At 41.3% G+C, this 18532-nt stretch overlaps 3 protein-coding genes across 7 annotated transcripts; all 3 read left to right on the forward strand.

Annotated features, from left to right (window-relative positions):
- Window positions 1–338: 338 nt before the first annotated feature.
- On the forward strand, window positions 339–2844 carry mterf1 (mitochondrial transcription termination factor 1). Of its 2 annotated transcripts, none has more exons than XM_083981476.1 (2): window positions 339–416; window positions 1219–2844. In XM_083981476.1, exon 2 carries the CDS (start codon window positions 1247–1249, stop codon window positions 2405–2407), a length of 1161 nt encoding a protein of 386 aa, XP_083837602.1. In that variant the 5' UTR covers window positions 339–416; window positions 1219–1246; the 3' UTR covers window positions 2408–2844. The 2 variants fall into 2 exon arrangements, with proteins under 2 accessions (XP_083837602.1, XP_083837601.1); XM_083981475.1 differs by having other exon boundaries at window positions 342–416; window positions 1201–2844.
- A 1338-nt stretch (window positions 2845–4182) lies between these two features.
- Window positions 4183–11692, forward strand: dus3l (dihydrouridine synthase 3-like; the record flags this gene model as incomplete). Of its 4 annotated transcripts, none has more annotated exons than XM_083981710.1 (16): window positions 4183–4468; window positions 4886–4974; window positions 5729–5987; window positions 6087–6438; window positions 6926–7047; window positions 7142–7231; window positions 7433–7474; window positions 7641–7793; window positions 7898–8014; window positions 8315–8380; window positions 8515–8625; window positions 9904–10000; window positions 10178–10253; window positions 10492–10680; window positions 11226–11354; window positions 11446–11692. In XM_083981710.1, exons 2-16 carry the CDS (start codon window positions 4898–4900, stop codon window positions 11516–11518), a joined length of 1953 nt encoding a protein of 650 aa, XP_083837836.1. In that variant the 5' UTR covers window positions 4183–4468; window positions 4886–4897. The 4 variants fall into 4 exon arrangements, with proteins under 4 accessions (XP_083837836.1, XP_083837835.1, XP_083837837.1 ...); XM_083981709.1 differs by having other exon boundaries at window positions 4889–4974; XM_083981711.1 differs by having other exon boundaries at window positions 4889–4974; window positions 6926–7002.
- Window positions 11693–12461: 769 nt separating this feature from the next.
- LOC310993202 (zona pellucida sperm-binding protein 1-like) lies at window positions 12462–17778 on the forward strand (the record flags this gene model as incomplete). Its single annotated transcript, XM_083981517.1, has 10 exons — window positions 12462–12612; window positions 12945–13129; window positions 13558–13741; window positions 14773–14942; window positions 16220–16317; window positions 16414–16562; window positions 16697–16874; window positions 16953–17088; window positions 17497–17571; window positions 17643–17778. The coding sequence occupies 10 exons, from the start codon at window positions 12462–12464 to the stop codon at window positions 17649–17651; spliced, it is 1335 nt and encodes a 444-aa protein (XP_083837643.1). The 3' UTR covers window positions 17652–17778.
- Between the last annotated feature and the right edge of the window lie 754 nt (window positions 17779–18532).

Here is an 18532-nt window from a genome sequence, read left to right on the forward strand (position 1 = left end):
TTAAAGAGCTGTAGCTTGTGTGTACCATGTTGTTGTATTTTGTACTGAATCACTGTGAGGTATTGACAGAAATGGACTTAACAATTGCCTATTGTTAAATGATAAATAACCGTCTTGTCCCAAATCTCTGTGATTTAATCATAACTTATTTGTTTGTTATTATTATCACTGTCATATTCTCATGTAGAAACTTTAAACCTGTCCATTGAAGTTCTCTGCTTCACTCTAGTGGCTGCAGATGAAACTCCTTTTCACCTCCGCGCCGCCAGGTGGCGCCAATCAGCGACGCAAATCACGTTGATTGGGGTCAAACGTCACGTTTCCGCCGTGGCCAGTGTCACAAAAAAACAAAACATGCCCGTCTCACCGGCGTGAGGACAGCCGCTCGTGAGGAGCCAAATTATCATATAGAAATGGTATGTGCTTTTTTAAAAAATGTGTTTAATTTCTACACCATGGCTTCTGGCATTGACACGTTGATAATTATCTGTTGTTCGCGGTAAAAGCTGTGACAGTTTGAAGTTGTATGATTTCTGCTCAGCCAAAACTTCTCAGTAAACTCACCATCAAAGTTACTGCAAGTCATATTTTAAATGTGGGGAAAAAACGCACACAACCACACACTGAAGTTCAATATTGAGGTGCAACACTTCATAACTTTCAATTTATGCTTCGTCATTTCACGCTATTCCTCCATTAAACTCATCTTGACAGCCATATTCACCTTGCAGGTCCAGAAACAAACATGATCAACAGTGAAAATATGATACAGTGTTGGGACTTTCAATGGGCTTTATGCACAGCTCCACTGCTTCCTGAAATAAGCCAGCTCCTTTATTTCCTGTCTAACATTATTGGACCAACTGATTAATCCATGGATTAATCAGTTTGTCCAATAATGTTAGACAGGAAATAAAGGAGCTGGCTTATTTCAGGAAGTAGTGGAGCTGTGCATAAAGCCTATTGATAATATAGATATAACGTGTAATTAAAAAGTCTAAGTGAAAGAGATAGCATCTCTACTTTTACACATAATGGTGGATTTCTGCAGTGCAGTTTAGTTAAAGGATCTATAAACTTAAATGACAATTGCAACATTGCAAGTTAACAGGTGTCCTCATCAGCACCAGGAAATGACATGCATAGAGTTGATTTTGAGGTAATTGTACTCTGGTTTGACTTGATTTCTCTTCCCTTTAGCCCCACTGACACTGGCAGTGATGTGACAGCGTAGCCCTCACTGAAAATGGCAGTGGTACCTGGACTGAGGGCTCTCCTCGGCCTCCATCGCTCAGCGACGTTGCAGCACAGCTTTAGGCTCGTCAAAGTGCAGCTGAGGTCAACATGCCTTCCCAGGAGGCTTTGCAGCGCTCTCACGGGAAGCGATGAACAGAAGTCACCGGCAAACCCAGAGAATGAATCTCTGCTGGAGAACCTGAATCTCATGGGAGTCGATGTGAACATGGCACGCCAGCGTCAGCCTGGGGTGCTCCGTAAGGCCTTCACCAACGAGAAAGGCCTCGCTCAGTTTCTTCAAAGCAAAGGAGCCAACCGAAAAGTCATCGCCAGCATCATATCTCGTTATCCTCGCGCCATCACACGCTCGATTGACCACCTGGGACAGCGCTGGCAACTGTGGAGAAACATCTTCAAGGCGGATTCAGAAATCGTGGCGATCCTGGAGCGCTCCCCTGAGTCTTTCTTCAGATCCAGTGATAATTTGAACTTGGAGAAGAACATAGATTTTCTGACCTCACTGGGACTGAACGCCAAAGACCTTCACCGGCTGCTGACCACAGCGCCGCGGACGTTCTCCAATAGTCTGGAGCTCAACAAGCAGATGGTGGAGTGTCTGGAGGACATCTGTGCAGAGCTCGGTGGGAAGAGTCCAGAGCAGTTCGTCAAAGCTGTCATATCCAGAAACCTCTACATTCTCATCCGAAGCACAAAGAGAGTCAAGACTAACGTTGATAACCTGAGAGAATCTCTTCAGCTGAGCGATCCAGAGCTGCTGGCTCTTTTGCAAGGCCCTGGAGCGGAGATTCTTGACCTTTCAAATGAGTATTTGAAGAAGAACTTTAAGGGCCTTCAGGAGAAGATGGCGTCACTTGGCTGTCATAAAAGTGACCTCAAGAAACTGATCATCAGCTATCCAATGGTTCTGTACATTGGGATGGACACATTGAGCTCTAAACTGGACTGTCTCCTGAAAGGAGGGATAACAATGAAGCAGATACTGGAGAAGCCCAAGGTTTTGGACTACAGCACAGAGAACATTACGGGACGACTGGAAGAGCTGCAGAGAGTAGGATATGACTTCCGGAAGAACGGTATCAACATCCTGGACTCTAGCAAAAAGCGATTTGTTGCAAAGATAGAAAGACTTAGTGCCTCACCAGATGAATGAATGTACTGTAATTATGTTAGAGTTTTTGCTTTAATTTGAATTTAGCTTCAGGATGATCATGTCATCTGGTTTCACCACTTAGTCATTGGTATTGTCACCAGAATATATTTTCTAACTGTATATTGTAACTATACTGGAATTAATAGATTTTCTTTAGTAACTGTACTAAATGCCAGAAAACAGTGAGCTTTTTAAAGTTCACGATAACATTTCCAAATTGCTGTCTTTGTCCAATCAGATATCAAGAACTCAAAGATATTCAGCCTATCAGAACATGAGATAAAGAAAATACTAAATAATTAGAGGCTGGAAGTTGTGAAGGTTTTGCATTTTTAAAAACAATGACTTGCTGGCTTGATCAATTGTAATTGACTTTTTACTGTTAACAGCTCTAATATCAAGTTGTTAATTGACAAGAAATACTGACAGCTGTCAATATGCACATGCTTTACTTTTAAAAACTTTTTTTTTGTGCAAAAGTTTCTAAGTGACTGTTCATGTTGGAGAGCTGAATTCATGTGTAGATGCAATCTTGAAATAAAAGTTATGTCCAAACAAGGAAGGGCACTTCCTCTTTTTATACACATCCACTGCCAGTCAAAAGTTTGGACACTGTCTCATTCAATGGTTTTTCTATTTTTATCACTTTCTACATTGTAGATTCAAACTGGAGACATCAAAACTATGAGGAACATATATGGAGTTAATGTTGTAAACACAAAAGTGCTATCGGTCACCTGACCTAAACCCAACTGAGGTACTGAAGGCAAAACAGTCAACAAGTGCTCAGCTCCTCTGGGAACTCCTTCAAGACTGTGGACCGCTTGTGATGACAGAAGGTCAAGAGTGTGCAAAAATGTTATCAAAGCAAAATATGGCTACTTCAAAGAATATAATATATACGTATTAGGGCTGTCAGAGTTAACGCGTTAATCGCGATGCGATTAATTAAAAAAATTAACGCGATTAATTTTTTTAATCGCGGTTAATCGCGGCCCATTTTGTCCTCTGTCTGCTGGACTGGAGGACTGGAGTGTGGGACCTCCAGTCCAGTAGGTGGCGGTAAGGCACCTTCAAGTTGGTTGCTACACAAATATACACAGTCTAACATATATCCACAGCTCCATCCATTGATTTTTTGACGGCTTTGTTGTAAACAAATGCACGTGGCCAGGCAGAGGTGTAGCAAAGCAACGGGCAATTTCCACTGGATGCAATTCGTTTCAATTCTGTGTGAGTTTCATGCATCATGATTAGGTACTAGGCCTACTAGGTCTGGTCTAAAAGTTGTTTGTCTAGAGATTATAACACTTTGGAGTGTTGAAAGTCCAAAGCGCCATATATAATATTTTTAATAGAGATTAATCGCGAGTTAACTATGGAAAAAATGCGATTAATCGCGATTAGAAAAATTAATCGTTTGACAGCCCTAATACGTATATATACACAGTATTTGTTTAACACTCTTTTGTTTCCTACATAAGTTCATACGTGTTCCTGTATAATTTTGATATCTTCAGTTTGAACCTGCAATGTAGAAAGTTATGAAAATGAAGAAAAAACAGTGTCCAAACTTTTGACTGTAATGTATATAAACGTGCATTTTTCCTAATGTGAGCTTTAGTTTGTTTTTAGCAACACAAAAGATGGGTCTGTACCAGTTTGAAAACCAAAACATATTATACAACTGTACTTTAGTCTAAATGCTGAGGAAAAAGAGCTGCAGGCGCTGCGGAACGAATCTCCGCCGGTCGTTTCACCACGGACCTCGTAAACAGCTGCACAACCTCCTCCTCATGCTGCCAGGTTGTTGCTGTTCGTCTCAGGGTTACAAACAGAAGGGCAGTGCAAGTTGACTATATTCGGTTAATTTTATATTTTTGTCGACGAGACTTTTTAAAAAAAGTATTGCGTTACAATTGTTATTGTCCAGGCTGTTACGTCATCTGTCATCCGGTAGCTGTTAGCTTGTTAGCAAGGTCCGGGTTACTCCGTTTATTTCACTGTTGCAGCAAAACATGCCACAGTAGCAGATTTATCTGACAACCACGGGTGTAACAGGTAAGTTCCTTAGTGCATGTGGATGGTTGAGTTTGACCATATAATAAACTTGTATGGTAGTTAAATGGAGAATAACATGGGTTAAATCAGCTGTAACGTGGATTACAGTTAAATCTTTCAGAGAAGAATAAGAAAGATGATGCAGCAGATTCTCTGTCCTATGCAATAGTCCTGTGTTTATGTGCATAATTGTGCATATAATTATTTATTCTCCTTATGTTTATCTTTTTGAATTTTCATGCATATCTTTCTGCTCATTTTATTATCACTGTGTGCATGTACACAGAGAATCAGATTCCTTGTATGGACAGTATAGTTGCAAAAAAAGGACACATACACACAGCTGAGCATCAGGAGATGATAGTTATCATGCAGCAACTTTGATCTATGAAAAGCTGATGTATCCATGTGTTTCAGAAGGCACGACAGATGGAAAAAGCAGCAGAGGTCACTGTTGAAAAGGCGAAAGATGTGGCCGTAAAGGGTGAAGCTGCCATCAGACCAGAGTGAGTAACATGTCATGTGTGGTGAGAATCAAACTTGAAACTGATGTTAAGAGTTATCCCAAGTGTGTATGTGTGTGCTGCAGACAGATGATGTGACAGCTGACGAAACAACAACACTCAGAAGCCAAACTGCTCTAACTTAACAGAGCAGTTCAACCAGATTTAAACTTGGAGGTGCTGCCCCCTCCCCCAACACTTTTACACCGCTGCTGCTTTGTCTGATGAAGCAAAGAGAACTACACTGTCAGCAAAAGGGCTGAACAGCCTTTACTGAATGCACTTAACTTATTGCACACAGTACTGATTTATATGTTGCAGCGCAGCAGTTTTACAAGGATGGGCAGATCTATATCACTAGCAGCTCAAGCAATTTAACCATAAACCGAATAATTTGTTATAATGAAAAACATCAATTTAACAAAATGTGAATTAACCCATTACCCCCTAAAGTGACAGCTAGGTCAGCTTGGATATCACCAGTATCCCAAAAAATAGGAACACTGTAGATGAAGTGAGACGTTGTGTACAAAGTACACATGGGTACTACTACTGTTATCAAACATTTAATACTTACTTTTTAAAATATTTTTCATCAACTATCCAGCATTTCCTTTGTCCACTGAACTCTGGGATGAGTCAATTTGTCTCTTTTCCAGTGTGAACATTCTTCACATTAGTATGTAGACTAAACCACATTCTTCAGGTATCTTAAATGTCACACTGTGAAACTTAACATTTCCTCTTCTCATTGCAGATTCCTAACAACCAAAGAAAAATTTCATGGCTTTATTGACTCTGAGTGGCAGGTCTCAAAGGGAGAAAAGACCAGTGATGGTAACACAGCAGCGGAAACAAAGGAGGAACCAGAGATCAAAAAGCTCAAACTAGACACTGAAGAAAGCACTAAGGAGGGAAAGCAAGATGGAAAACGCCTCCGAGGACAGAATAAGTCAAGGCCGCACAATAAGCCTACCACCTATGATGAAAAGCGACTGTGTCTGTCAGTCATACAGGTATGCAGACGTTAACTTATCGTTAACCAATGCCACATATGGTACATAGTTTTGCTATGTCGGCTAACTACTACTGTCGATATTCTCCTGTCCATGTAGGCCAATAGGGAATGTCCTTTTGGAGACAAATGCCACTTTCATCATGACGTCGCAGCGTACATGGCCTCGAAGCCCGCTGACATCGGGCAGAGCTGCTACCTCTATGACACATTTGGGAAGTGCGGCTTTGGTCTCTCCTGCCGCTTCGCCAAGGCGCACACGACCCCTGACTTCAAAACCATGGAGAACGCCGATCTAATCAAGGCTCATGAGGGCAAGAGCCAGGTGAAGAACAGCTTGAGTAAAGACCTCCAGAACCGTCTGAGGAAGCGTTCGGTGGCCTTCAAGAAGTCAGCAGAGTACCTGAAAACACTTTCAAACAACAAAGACAAAAAAGAGCAGCAAGGGAACGGTAAGGGGACTCCATAGATTAGCTCGAGTAAATCACACTTAAACATGATCTGACTGAGACGCAGATATCATCTAGGATTATTGTTATTATTCTGCCAGGCTTTCTGCTCCCTCTTAAGCATGAAGCTGTGAGTCATATTCTTTTCTGTGTCTTACAATGAGTCTGTTAAGTGGGTTGGAAGTGCACTGACACTGACAGAAGTGCAGCAATCAGCACAGTGAGCCTTTCATTGCTTCAGATCATTTAATTATAGTTGAGCAACAAATATGCCATTTCCAATCTATTGAGTTGAAAAGGTGTAATTCCACGTATGAATGTGTGTGACTGAGTCACCTCGTGTTGCTGCTCATTTAGAAATGCTTTATGTTTAGTTTCCTATCACCCCATATTTTCAAATACAGACACATGGCATAATGAAAGCAGTCATGTTTGTAATGTGAATGGGTTTGAATGTTGATTTATAATTCAGTTTTTTTGACACACCCAGGTGAAACCTGTGCAGCTGAAGTACCTGAAAATCCAACGGGAGCAGAGCAACTTGTGTCTGCTGAAGCAGAGACACAGGTACAAACATCTACTGTATTACAGTTGATGAGTCAGCTAATGAAAGTAAGCAGAGACTGAAGAGTGTTTCATGGTGGTTTGCATCTATTATTATTATTATTTGTTTTTTTTTACACATTTTCTTTGTGCTGATCTGCAGTCCAGCACAGACAAACCGTCTCCTGTGAAAACTGTCGGCCCACTGACTGATGCAGATGTCGTCAAGTTGCGTCCATGTGAAAAGAAACAGGTACATCTCAGCCAGCTATCTCTTCTTTTTCTCAGTATTGTGGAGAGACTTTAAAAATCTCAAGGATTGTTGTGTCGTCATCTTTCAAACTAAATAAATCAACAAATTGGTGACAGCTGACTGATACTGATCAATATGTCAGAAAAATGAAATCTGTGCTCTGCTCTAGTTCATGGATGTTTTTGTGTCTGTGTGTTCAAGGTGGACTTTAAAGACAAGCTCTACCTTGCTCCTCTAACAACTGTAAGTACTACCCGGCTGAATTGTGTATGATGCTAATAATTGTATTGTTTTTAATCACCTCTTTGATGAATAATTAAGAACAACCAGGCTAGATAGAGAACATTATATTACGGTAATGTTTCTCTGTCCTCCAAAAGTGACTAAAAGCATCCCTCTCTTTCCTCAGTGTGGAAATCTGCCTTACCGTCGTGTCTGCAAGCGTTTTGGTGCCGACATCACCTGCGGGGAAATGGCCATGTGCACAAACCTGCTGCAGGGGCAGCAGTCAGAGTGGGCCCTCCTCAAGAGGCATGAAAGTGAAGATATCTTTGGAGTCCAGGTGAGGGCACTGGAAAAGATGTCACAGCTTCTCTTAGTTGCTGTTTGTCCGTTAACAGATTGTGTGAGAGTGTCTCATGTCTAAAGTCTGAATTGTGACTCCAGGTGGAGGGCTGCTTCCCCGACACCATGACGAGGTGTGCAGAGCTCATCAACAACAACACTGAGGTCGACTTCGTGGACATCAACTCTGGATGCCCCATCGATCTTGTGTATAAGAAGGTAAAGATACATGGATTTGGTTTGGTTTTCACATTTTTAACATTAGTTTCATCTGTAGTGTGTCTACACCACATACAAAGACCTGTCATTTTTACTTGGGTAAATAAGGGAGGTTACTCAAGGTAAACAAACATAGGAGCATGTGCTACCCATACCATGGTGACAGATACATTTTTATGTTACGCGTGTTGTGATACAGTGTGAAGTGTGATAAGCACAGACATTAACATTTGACGGGATATATAAAACATCAGTATGACCCCCGTTGACAGATGGTGTTTATTTGCTCTTCCCCATCAGGGCGGAGGCTGTGGCTTGATGACACGCACTAGAAAGTTTGAACAAATAATCAAAGGAATGAATTATGTAAGTGCCTGATTTTTATTTTTGAACATTCAACACATTTCAAAAATATGCAACATGTATTAGTTATATCTTGAAAACTGTTTATTTTTGTTTTTTATTTTTAAGCCTGAATAAAAACAATTTTTGTACTGAAGGTCCTGGACGTCCCTTTGACAGTCAAGATCCGAACTGGTGTTCAGGAGAAGAGCAACATCGCACACAAACTCATCCCACAGATGAAAGACTGGGGTGTATCCATGATCACTGTAAGTCTTTTGGTAGCAAAAGTGTGTGTGAGCCATTATTATCCGTTTGAAACAGCACCAACTTACTTCATGCGCTGAAAGTCATATTTACACACATGATTATGATTTGGAGTAGTGTCTTGTGAGCCTGGCTGTTACACTAAGAAATACTGACTCATCCATTTGTTGAGCTTGACTCTCCTTTATCATTGACATACTGGTGTGTGTCAAGCAATCTGCACAGTTACCTGCACAATGTCAGTTTCAACTTAATTTAAAATACACACTCAACAAACTGGAGTTTAAATCTACAGTTTAAGACTTAAAGGGATAGTTCACCCTAGAATGATATTTCGCTCATTATCTACTCACCCTCATGTTGACTAAGGGCTGGAAGAATTTTCAGAGTCCACCGTCCCTTCTCTGAGTTACAGGGGGTCTTGGCGTAGCAGTGCATTTCAATGCCATGGTAGCAAAGGGACACCAGAGCTCTTCGTAAAAAAACACACACAAAAAAACATCCAAATACCTCCATGATGCTCGTATGTAATGTCCGTCTTGTGCTGAAGCCCCAAATTGCGTAATTGTCCCGAAAAAAATTAAATAAGTCTATATTTTAAGCTTGTTTGTAGCGGAAGCTTCTCGAAGCTCCTCTTCCTGGTCCGTCCAAATCTCGCGTGATTTGCGCCGGCGTCAGTGCGGTTACTGCGAATCACGCGAGATTTGGACGGACCAGGAAGAGGAGCTTCGAGAAGCTTCCGCTACAAACAAGCTTAAAATATAGACTTATTTAATTTTTTTCGGGACAATTACGCAATTTGGGGCTTCAGCACAAGACGGACATTACATACGAGCATCATGGAGGTATTTGGATGTTTTTTTGTGTGTGTTTTTTTACGAAGAGCTCTGGTGTCCCTTTGCAACCGTTGCATTGAAATGCACTGCGACGCCAAGACCCCCTGTAACTCAGAGAAGGGACAGTGGACTCTGAAAATTCTTCCAGCCCTTAGTCAACATGAGGGTGAGTAGATAATGAGCGAAATATCATTCTAGGGTGAACTATCCCTTTAACACTTGATCTGATAGATGAGCTCCCATCTCTCATTTAGTTTCACTCTAATGAAGAGAGTGTCTTTGTCAAACTGAAAATGATTTCATTCTGAGGTGCGTTTTCAAGCAGCTTGTCTATTGTCCCTCTTGCGTGACATTTTTTGTTTCCCTCCTTTGTCTGTTAAGTAAATAAAACATGATATCTGTGTCAGATTGTGTTGTAGAGCTGATGCTACTGTTTTCTTGCAGTTGCACGGTCGATCTAGAGAGCAGCGTTACACTAAATTGGCTGATTGGGATTACATCAACTCCTGCTCCAACCTGGCTAGTCCTATCCCACTTTTTGGTATGTGGCTTTAAAAAGAGTTTGTAAAGAGAGCTCCTAATATGTTTTGAAGGGACGACGACTCTGATGAGGAAAAGAAAATCCTCTCATAGAGTTACAAAATCTTGAGGCCAATGAACAGTAATTGATTGTGAGTGTGATGACGTGAATTAAGGTGACATGATTTTATTGTTCCAGGAAATGGAGACATTTTGTCCTATGAAGATGCCATGAAGGCCAGAGAGACTGGGGTTTCTGGTATAATGATTGCAAGGTACACAGAAAATTATAAATAAATTATGGATTTATGGAAAAATGACTTGTCAGCCCCTGCTAGGCTTACATGTTGCTTCCCTCCATCCATTTGCTACTGTTCCTTGGTATTTGTTGTATCATTATCAGTGTTATTCATATTCTTCATTACTTTTTTGTGTGCTATTAGGATATTAAATCCACATAGAATACTTTGAAAGTTGAATAAAATGTTGAGGCAGTTTTCATTGTCTCTTCAGGGGTGCTCTCATTAAGCCGTGGCTCTTCACTGAGATAAAAGAGAGCAGACACTGGGACATCTCGTCCAGTGAACGACTCGACGTCCTCAGGGATTTCTCCAACTTCGGCCTGGAGCACTGGGGCTCTGACACTCGAGGTGTGGAGAAGACCCGCACCTTCATGCTGGAGTGGCTCTCTTTCATGTGCAGGTGGGAACCGCTGCAGTCTTCAATGTATCTCGTATGTCGTCTAGTACAAAGCAGCAATGTTCATCACTGTTTCCCTTGTGCTGTGGTAATACAAAATGTAATACCAGATTTCAGTTCTTTATTTTTCTGAATAACATAAAGTTGCTTCAGATACATTTGTAATGTGAGAGGGGCAAAGGTTCGAGCTCAAAACAAAAGCTGTTCATTAATGTATGGGGTAATGTGTCTTTGGGACATTAATTCAGTTTTTTTTTAAATAAAGAGCTAATGAAGAGTGACTTCAACTGCATTACTGTAAGATTTAATTGAAGATATAAAAAACACTACACTATAAACCATTTACAGTTTTACAATCCTGGTAGGATTGAAATAGAAAATAAATAAGATCCCATTCATCTCAGGGGTTGCAGTTTGTCAGTTTTAGTATATATAGTTAACACTAGTATTGCGTTAGAGATTCTTCTGTCTGTGCTAAAAAGAAGACTTTAACTGTAACAACAATGTTTCTCTGACCTCCTCCATCTTCCTCTGTCTCTCTCTCTCAGGTATATTCCAGTGGGCCTGTTGGAGCGAGTGCCTCATAAAATCAATGAGCGACCTCCATACTACATGGGCAGAAACTACCTGGAGTCGCTGATGGCCAGTCAAAATGTTGGGGATTGGGTCAGGATCAGGTGAGCAGAGACACTGTTTTAAACAACACCATTCAAAATCAGAATTAAATGAAATGCATGATGATAACTTTTTAACCTGTCTCTTCTGCAGTGAAATGCTCCTGGGACCTGTACCGTCGAATTTCTACTTTTTGCCCAAACATAAAGCAAACTCCTACAAGTGATTTTTTTTTTTTTTCTGATGACAGAAAAACCACGTTCATGTTTTTGATAATGTGGTTTCCTTTTTTATTGGTTCCAGAAACTAAGACTTAAAAAATGAAAACCTTCTATGTTTCAAATGGGAAAGACAGTTGAACAGTCTGTTTATTTGATCTGTGGTGCAGTTGTAGCATACATCGCTGTTTGTGTACTTGAAATATATATATATGCAATAAAGTCTTTGGCCACACCAAGGTGTTTCTGTTTTTCTATATTTTTCAAGTGGTTATAATGAGAGGTGGTATATAACTGGAGTTCACCTGTTTTCTGTTTACAGCATGCAGTATTCCCTCTTCAATAAGGAATTCATTCTTCTTTCAGATAATTTTTTATAGAATATGGTTCTGATAATAACATGATTTTACATAATAACATCCATAACAAATGAAATCTTGATTTAACCACTGAGGTTGTAGTTTGCAGTATTGAACTGGTGACTTGCCCCTGCCCATTCAGGGAGAATTTTGTAATGCAGCACAACACTACAACTAACTATAACCTTAATAATGAACTTATAGTTAAATTAATACATTTTAAGAAAGGTTTAACAAGAACTGACCATAAAAGCTTCATGGCTGTAGATCCTGGATATAGCTCCAGATTGCATTTGCATGTAGGCCTACTGTTTGTCAACAAAATGTCACTTTATGAATTTAGGCCACAAAATCGTGGTAAAAAAAAAAAAAAATTACAACTATTTAAAAACAAAACTTCCGGTCTCTTTTAACCCTCTTCCTCACCACAAGTAGGCGGTTTATGTTTGCGCACCTGAAACATTAATTAGCTCGTCATCAATTAACCACCAGCAGGTGCAATCAATTAACAACAAACCACTACTTGTACGCGGCGGGAAGCGGCGTCTTTATCCGGTGTTCAGCAGCTGCAGAGGGGCTTTCGCTTGGATCCATGGCTGGGCTAAGGGTCGAGTTGCTGGTGGTCCTGTTTGGGACACTACTGTTGGTTTCAGGTCGAGGCTGGCGGCCCATCAACGAGTCCCAGCTCCTCAGTTTCTATCAGACGGGGCAGTGGGGTGAATCTCAAAGCTTCACCACATCAGGTAAATCGTGGTCATTGTTTTCCTTTTAGCTTTTACTGTTCTCATTTGTGCAGCTCATGTGATGTATTTTAACTTCTACCTCCAAACCATCCCTACTACTTCTTGTAACTTGACAGTTTTCTTCTTTAATATGCTTTTCTAAAACAATTTGATGCATTTAGCAGCTTCAGGAAATCAGTGAATCCAAAATCATTAACAAGCCTTCAAAAAGTGTAGTCAAATTTTCCTTAGAAGGACCACAGAAAATCACCTTCTCTGGTCCAGATGAAATGGAACTAATTGAACTTCAGTTATCTCCAACATTGGCCTCACCCACTCTCTGTCTCCTCCAGACAACAGCAACATGTTTAACAGTGAAGAAAACAGCAACACGTTTAACACTGAAGAAGAGGAAGACGAAATGATTCCTGAAGATGCAATGCCTGACTTTGAAGGTGCTGCCACCAGTGACAGATTCGACCCTTTTGCTGACCATGGATTCCAGGAGGAGGTTGAAGATTTTGGGCCAAGACACTGGGTCAGTGGTTCAGATGGTGGATTCCAGGTCGAATTTGATGGTACCCCTCCAATGAGCTGGACAAGAACTAGCGGTACCCAACAAAGCTCCTCTGGGCTAACTGTTGTTTGTAGTGAAGATGAATTCCAGATTACTCTACCAACAGATAATTTCAGTGACGTTAAAGTTTTGGGTATGTACCTTTTTTGGCTAATTTGAAGTCCCATTTGATTTAATTGCCTCGATTGATGATGACTTCCACCTGCAGGCTCAAAGGACCAGCCTATCATGGATGCTCCAGGTTGTGGTTTTGACGTGAACCATCTGACAAACACTCTGACTGTACCCTTCTCTGGGTGCAACGTTATACATGTAAGATACTGAACTGTAATACTGCTAAATTTGTTTGCTTGCCTGGGCTTCTGTTCATGTTCTTGAAATTATTACAGGCTGACGGGCATAGTCTGCAGTTGTCGTACGTCGACGAGTTTGGTCAAACACAAGTTGCTACTGCATCTTGTGAGGAAAGTCTGAACTTTGGCTTTGTCCCTCGCTCCAATGACAAACCCCAGAAAAAGCATAGCTGCCCCATCCCGACCATCGGACCAACCACTGGACCATCGAAAGGTCAAAGTGAGTTCAAACCTCCGTCATTGAATTTCTTAGGTGATGGCCATAATTTTATCAGAGAAAATCACATGACGCTGACACTGTCATTAGTCAAAGTTATTTTATGAGACCAGAGCATTGTCTTGGTCCCGGAGTTCAGTTTAATCTCTTGCATGTAAGGATGACCTGTCCTTGTTGGCTACACTATTTGTAATTAGATTGCGGCAGGATCTCACTGTTTCATAATGTACTTGTCTTTCAGATTGTGTTGTCGCCGCAGGGGAGCGGGTAGCTTGTGGCCAGTCAGGAATATCTTCTGCAGATTGTCTGAATATGGGGTGCTGTTTTTATTCTTCTACTTCTGCCTGCTACTATCCAATGGATGGTAAGGCTTTCTGTATAGGTTGGATACCTTATTGGTTGTATTAAAGGAGATATCAGTGAAATGTTTTTGTTAATATAAGTCCTAATTAGTCATATTTTCCGTCAGCAATCACTTACATAGAGTGTTTCGACCGGAACACGAGTCTCTCCATCACTCTGCTCTGCTGTAACCCGAGGAGAAAACATTTCTTCTGGGATACAAGTGTTATCCAATGAGGAGAGAGAACGGCATGAAGGGCTGTGTGTGCGCAGCCAAGGGATGCGCGTGAATGTGGTGACGTAGCACGAGGACCAATTGATGCCTGACAAGGGCGGGGGCTGCTAACTCATGGTGCGTTCAAAGAAACTCGTACTTGTGTTTTTCCTTCCTGTGAAGTCATACCAGTTCGATCTGGTACGAGTTCACGGGTCGGAAGTTACGAGTGGCCGTTATAGGGAACTTTCACAGACAACAGGATGGTAAAAACACGAGCTACGGGTTACCTGGAACGCTACCAAGTCGTAGTTGTGACTTGAAGCTGTAACTTACGGTTTCAAAAGCCTGCCTTGAACGCAGCATTAGCCGAAACGGCCGTGAAGCTGATATCTGCTTTAATATATTAAGTAATTGATAGTTCAAGTATTCATAACGTCTCCATAACTAACACTTTTTTTTTTTGTCTTCACATTAGAGTGCACAGCGGATCAACACTTTGTTTTTGCCATTCGCTATGACTCTGCAGCTATCCAAGTAGACCCCACCAAGCTTATTATTCCTGGTACAAACTGTAAACCTGTCATTGTAAATGACAAGTTTGCCATCTATAAATTCAAAGTCACAGAATGTGGAACTAAAGCTTATGTAAGTTGACTTATTTACACTACAGTGTATCAGTTAAAATGATCAAGTGAAGTCGGGATGAAGTTGGACAATCACCATAGTGCCAGTCAGACTCGTAGGCTTTCATTTGACTTGATTGCTATTGAATGTTTAAAGGGGAATAATCACAAAATGTGGTAATGCAGTGTATATTTTGAACAAGGCAGCATAGATGTGAAGACTAAAAAAACAAACAAAACACACTTGCTATTCTGATCACACTTGCTATTCTGATAGAACTTCACTAGGACCCAAAGTGGCAAAATTGTCACAAGTTGGTCAGTTCATATTGCACCAAGTTACTTACTTGTGTCGGGTAGTGCTTATGTTACATTTGTGGTATTACAATACTGTTTGGGAAGTCTTTAGGTCTTTTTTGGTGAGATGTTGGCTTTAATAATTTAATGCATAACAATGCTCTAAATGTTTGTACAGTCTTCTGTGTTTTCAGTCGGTTGCACAGCATTTAAAGGGATAGTTCAACATTTTTGAAAATTGGCCCATCGCCATGATCCCCCTAGTAATAGCAGTAGGTTCGTTACCTTTAATTGTTGGTCCAAGCTGCTTTTAGATCGGGGGAGAAGAATACCGAGCGGCGCAGCTACACTACGGAGGCTAATGGAATTTCTTGGTTTTGCTCATCAAACTCAGCAAATACACAACCAAAAAACTCAAACGCTGTGGTGGACAAGTTGTGACCTGCACATTTACCACGCTATGAGATAATAGCGGAAAGTTAAGAGAAGTGAAGCAAATACTCGGAACTACTTTCTTCAGTGAACCACTGGTACGAGGGACACAGTGTGCGCACCTCAGCCAGTGCCGTAGTATACGGACGTATCTGCAGTAAACGGGCGCTTTTGAAATCACTCCGCCGAGCAGCCGTCTAGAGTGTAAAGTCCGACTTTGCCTCTAAAACAACTCCATCTCGCAACTTTCCGCTATTATCTCATAGCGTGGTGAATGTGCAGGTCACAACTTGTCCACCACAGCGTTTTTGAGTTTTTTGGTTGTGTATTTGCTGAGTTTGATGAGCAAAACCAAGAAATTCCATTAGCCTCCGTAGTGTAGCTGCGCCGCTCGGTATTCTTCTCCCCGATCTAAAAGCAGCTTGGACCAACAATTAAAGGTAACGAACCTACTGCTATTACTAGGGGGATCATGGCGATGGGCCAATTTTCAAAAATGTTGAACTATCCCTTTAAGATGTACAGTACTGCCTGAGACCACCACCTGATAATATGAACATTTCTCTGCAGCAAGTTGGTGAGACAAAGATCTACCTAGCTGAGGTGCAGACTATTGTCCAAGCTCTGAACCTCAAGTATGGTATTATTACAAGAACCGATCCACTCAGGTTAGTGGGGTTTATTCAGAGTGTTTTTTTTAATGAAGCCCAGTACCTTGACATGCATATACTGTAATGCTGAGCTTCAATGCATGTCTTTTGTAGGTTCATGGTTGAGTGTCGCTACGGCAAAGGGGGCACTCCTAACAAGGGACTGGCCAGCATTGGCTATATGGTCATAACCCCGACTTCTGACTTGCCAAAATCAGTCGTCTCCAGTGGCTTATATGGGGTCCAGCTGAGAATTGCTACAGGTCTGGTCATGCATTATTTCAAATTAAATGTATTTAGTGTGGTATTTGACTAGAATGAGACAGTACAAAAGCAGCCCTCAAATACTTAAACAGTCCATTTTTATGTTTTCTGTTTGTCTTTATAATCCCTTCAGATCAAACCTATTCAAGTTACCACCCGACTCACCATCAGCCCTTGCGACTGCTCCTTGGCAAACCAATTTATCTTGAGCTACGCCTGAAGTCTCCCAAACCAGATGCAGTGATTCTCGTCAATTACTGTCTAGCTTACCCTCGCTCTGCAAAGAATGCACTGGTGCTCGTTTATGAAGGGTAAGCATGACTCATGTGAACCAGCTGCTTGTATCCTTGCCCTCTGGCTGCTTACTGATGAGTGGTTTGCCTCTGCAGGTGTGCCAACCCTTATGATCCAAGTGTTTCCATCCTTAAAGTCAGCAACCTTTCCACAAATCGCCACCAGAGGCGCTTCGTGGTTAAAGCCTTCCAGTTTATGGATCAAAAGACAAACAAGTACCTTGAAGAAGAGGTGAGTCGGGAGTAGTTTTGATCATGCACTAAAGCAATGACTGTTGCAGACAAAAATGAGCACTGTGTGAGCAAGTGTAGCCGATGTCGATCTGGCCCTCTGCGTTGTGTTTCTCACGGCCTGCCCTAGGTGGGGTTCGATCCCACGACCTCCCGCACCGGAGGCGACGATGCTAACCTCTTCGCCAAGAGGTTGACAACCACTTGGCGGGTTGGTTAGCACGTCTTTTATGGGTGGAGTGAGTGCACATCCGTTACACAAGGTGCCCTGACTCAATAACGGGTTTGGGTTCATTTATTACATTAATACAGTCATTTCTTCACTAAAATTGTAAAGGTAAAATGTGCAACTTACTCCACGGAGAAAAGGCTATTGAGTTTCATCATGGTGAATGTCTTTGTCCTGCAGATCTATTTCATGTGCTCAACAGAAGTTTGTAGGCCAAAAGAAAAGACATGTGCAGAGAGGTGTTTTGATGGAAAGGTGAGTATAAACCTTGCAAATTAAGTATTTCTTTAACTGTAAATGTGTAATTGAATTCTCTTTTCTTCTAGACACCATAAGGAACTGCAGTGAAGAATGAACTGAGACTGCTGCAACATTTTATAATATAGCAACCCTTCTTGGTGTCTTTATCGATGCAAGCTTACTGATGGTGTACAATGTTGTCTAAGTATGTGCTGTTGAAATTAAAGTTTTAAGAAGGATTGGGTATCAATTACACATCCATGATTTAAACAGTTGCATCTTGGTCTGGGGAATCTTTAGACAATTTTAAGGAACATGCTGTCACTGCACATTTCTCAGCATAATTAATGATGTTTCATGATCGCAGACATGTGAGAGATGATATGCAATACTTGTTAGTTTCATGGAATAACAATAAGATGACCCGTTTATAAAACCACCCTACAATCTGTAGATGCATGTATTGGGGCAGTCGGTATGTTGTGGTCTTCATCTTTTGGCTTTCCCTCTGTAATATGCTGAATGGTAATAAAACTTTAAACTGGAGGTACAAGCACAAATTGTCTTATTTTTACAGAGGCCTAAGCTGCTACATCAGTGCAACCACCATGCAGTCCTCAGTGTTCATCTACTGTAAACTAGTGTGTACAAGGTTGCTCCAGAGGAAGGTCAGGTGTCACAAGACATTACAATTCATCCTATGTGGATCATTGGTAGCCTACACACCAAATTCAAAAGTAATCACGAGTCACGACAATAGTACAGACCTCGCTCTTCACTAAAATGGCCATTCTCTCTGAACACTCAGTCCTGGGCCACATGCTGGTGGATGCCATGTTTAATTTTCTCTGTAGGGGCTAGATGCCCACTCAAGTCACTACACATTTTAGTTATCCAAAAATCTAGATGTATTGGGAACGTAGTACTACTTGTGGCATTTGAGTAGCCAATTTTGTAATTAAGAAACTTGAGCTTA

The sequence above is a fragment of the Trachurus trachurus genome (assembly GCF_905171665.1).
Source record: "Trachurus trachurus genome assembly, chromosome: 11".
Classification (NCBI taxonomy): domain Eukaryota; kingdom Metazoa; phylum Chordata; class Actinopteri; order Carangiformes; family Carangidae; genus Trachurus; species Trachurus trachurus.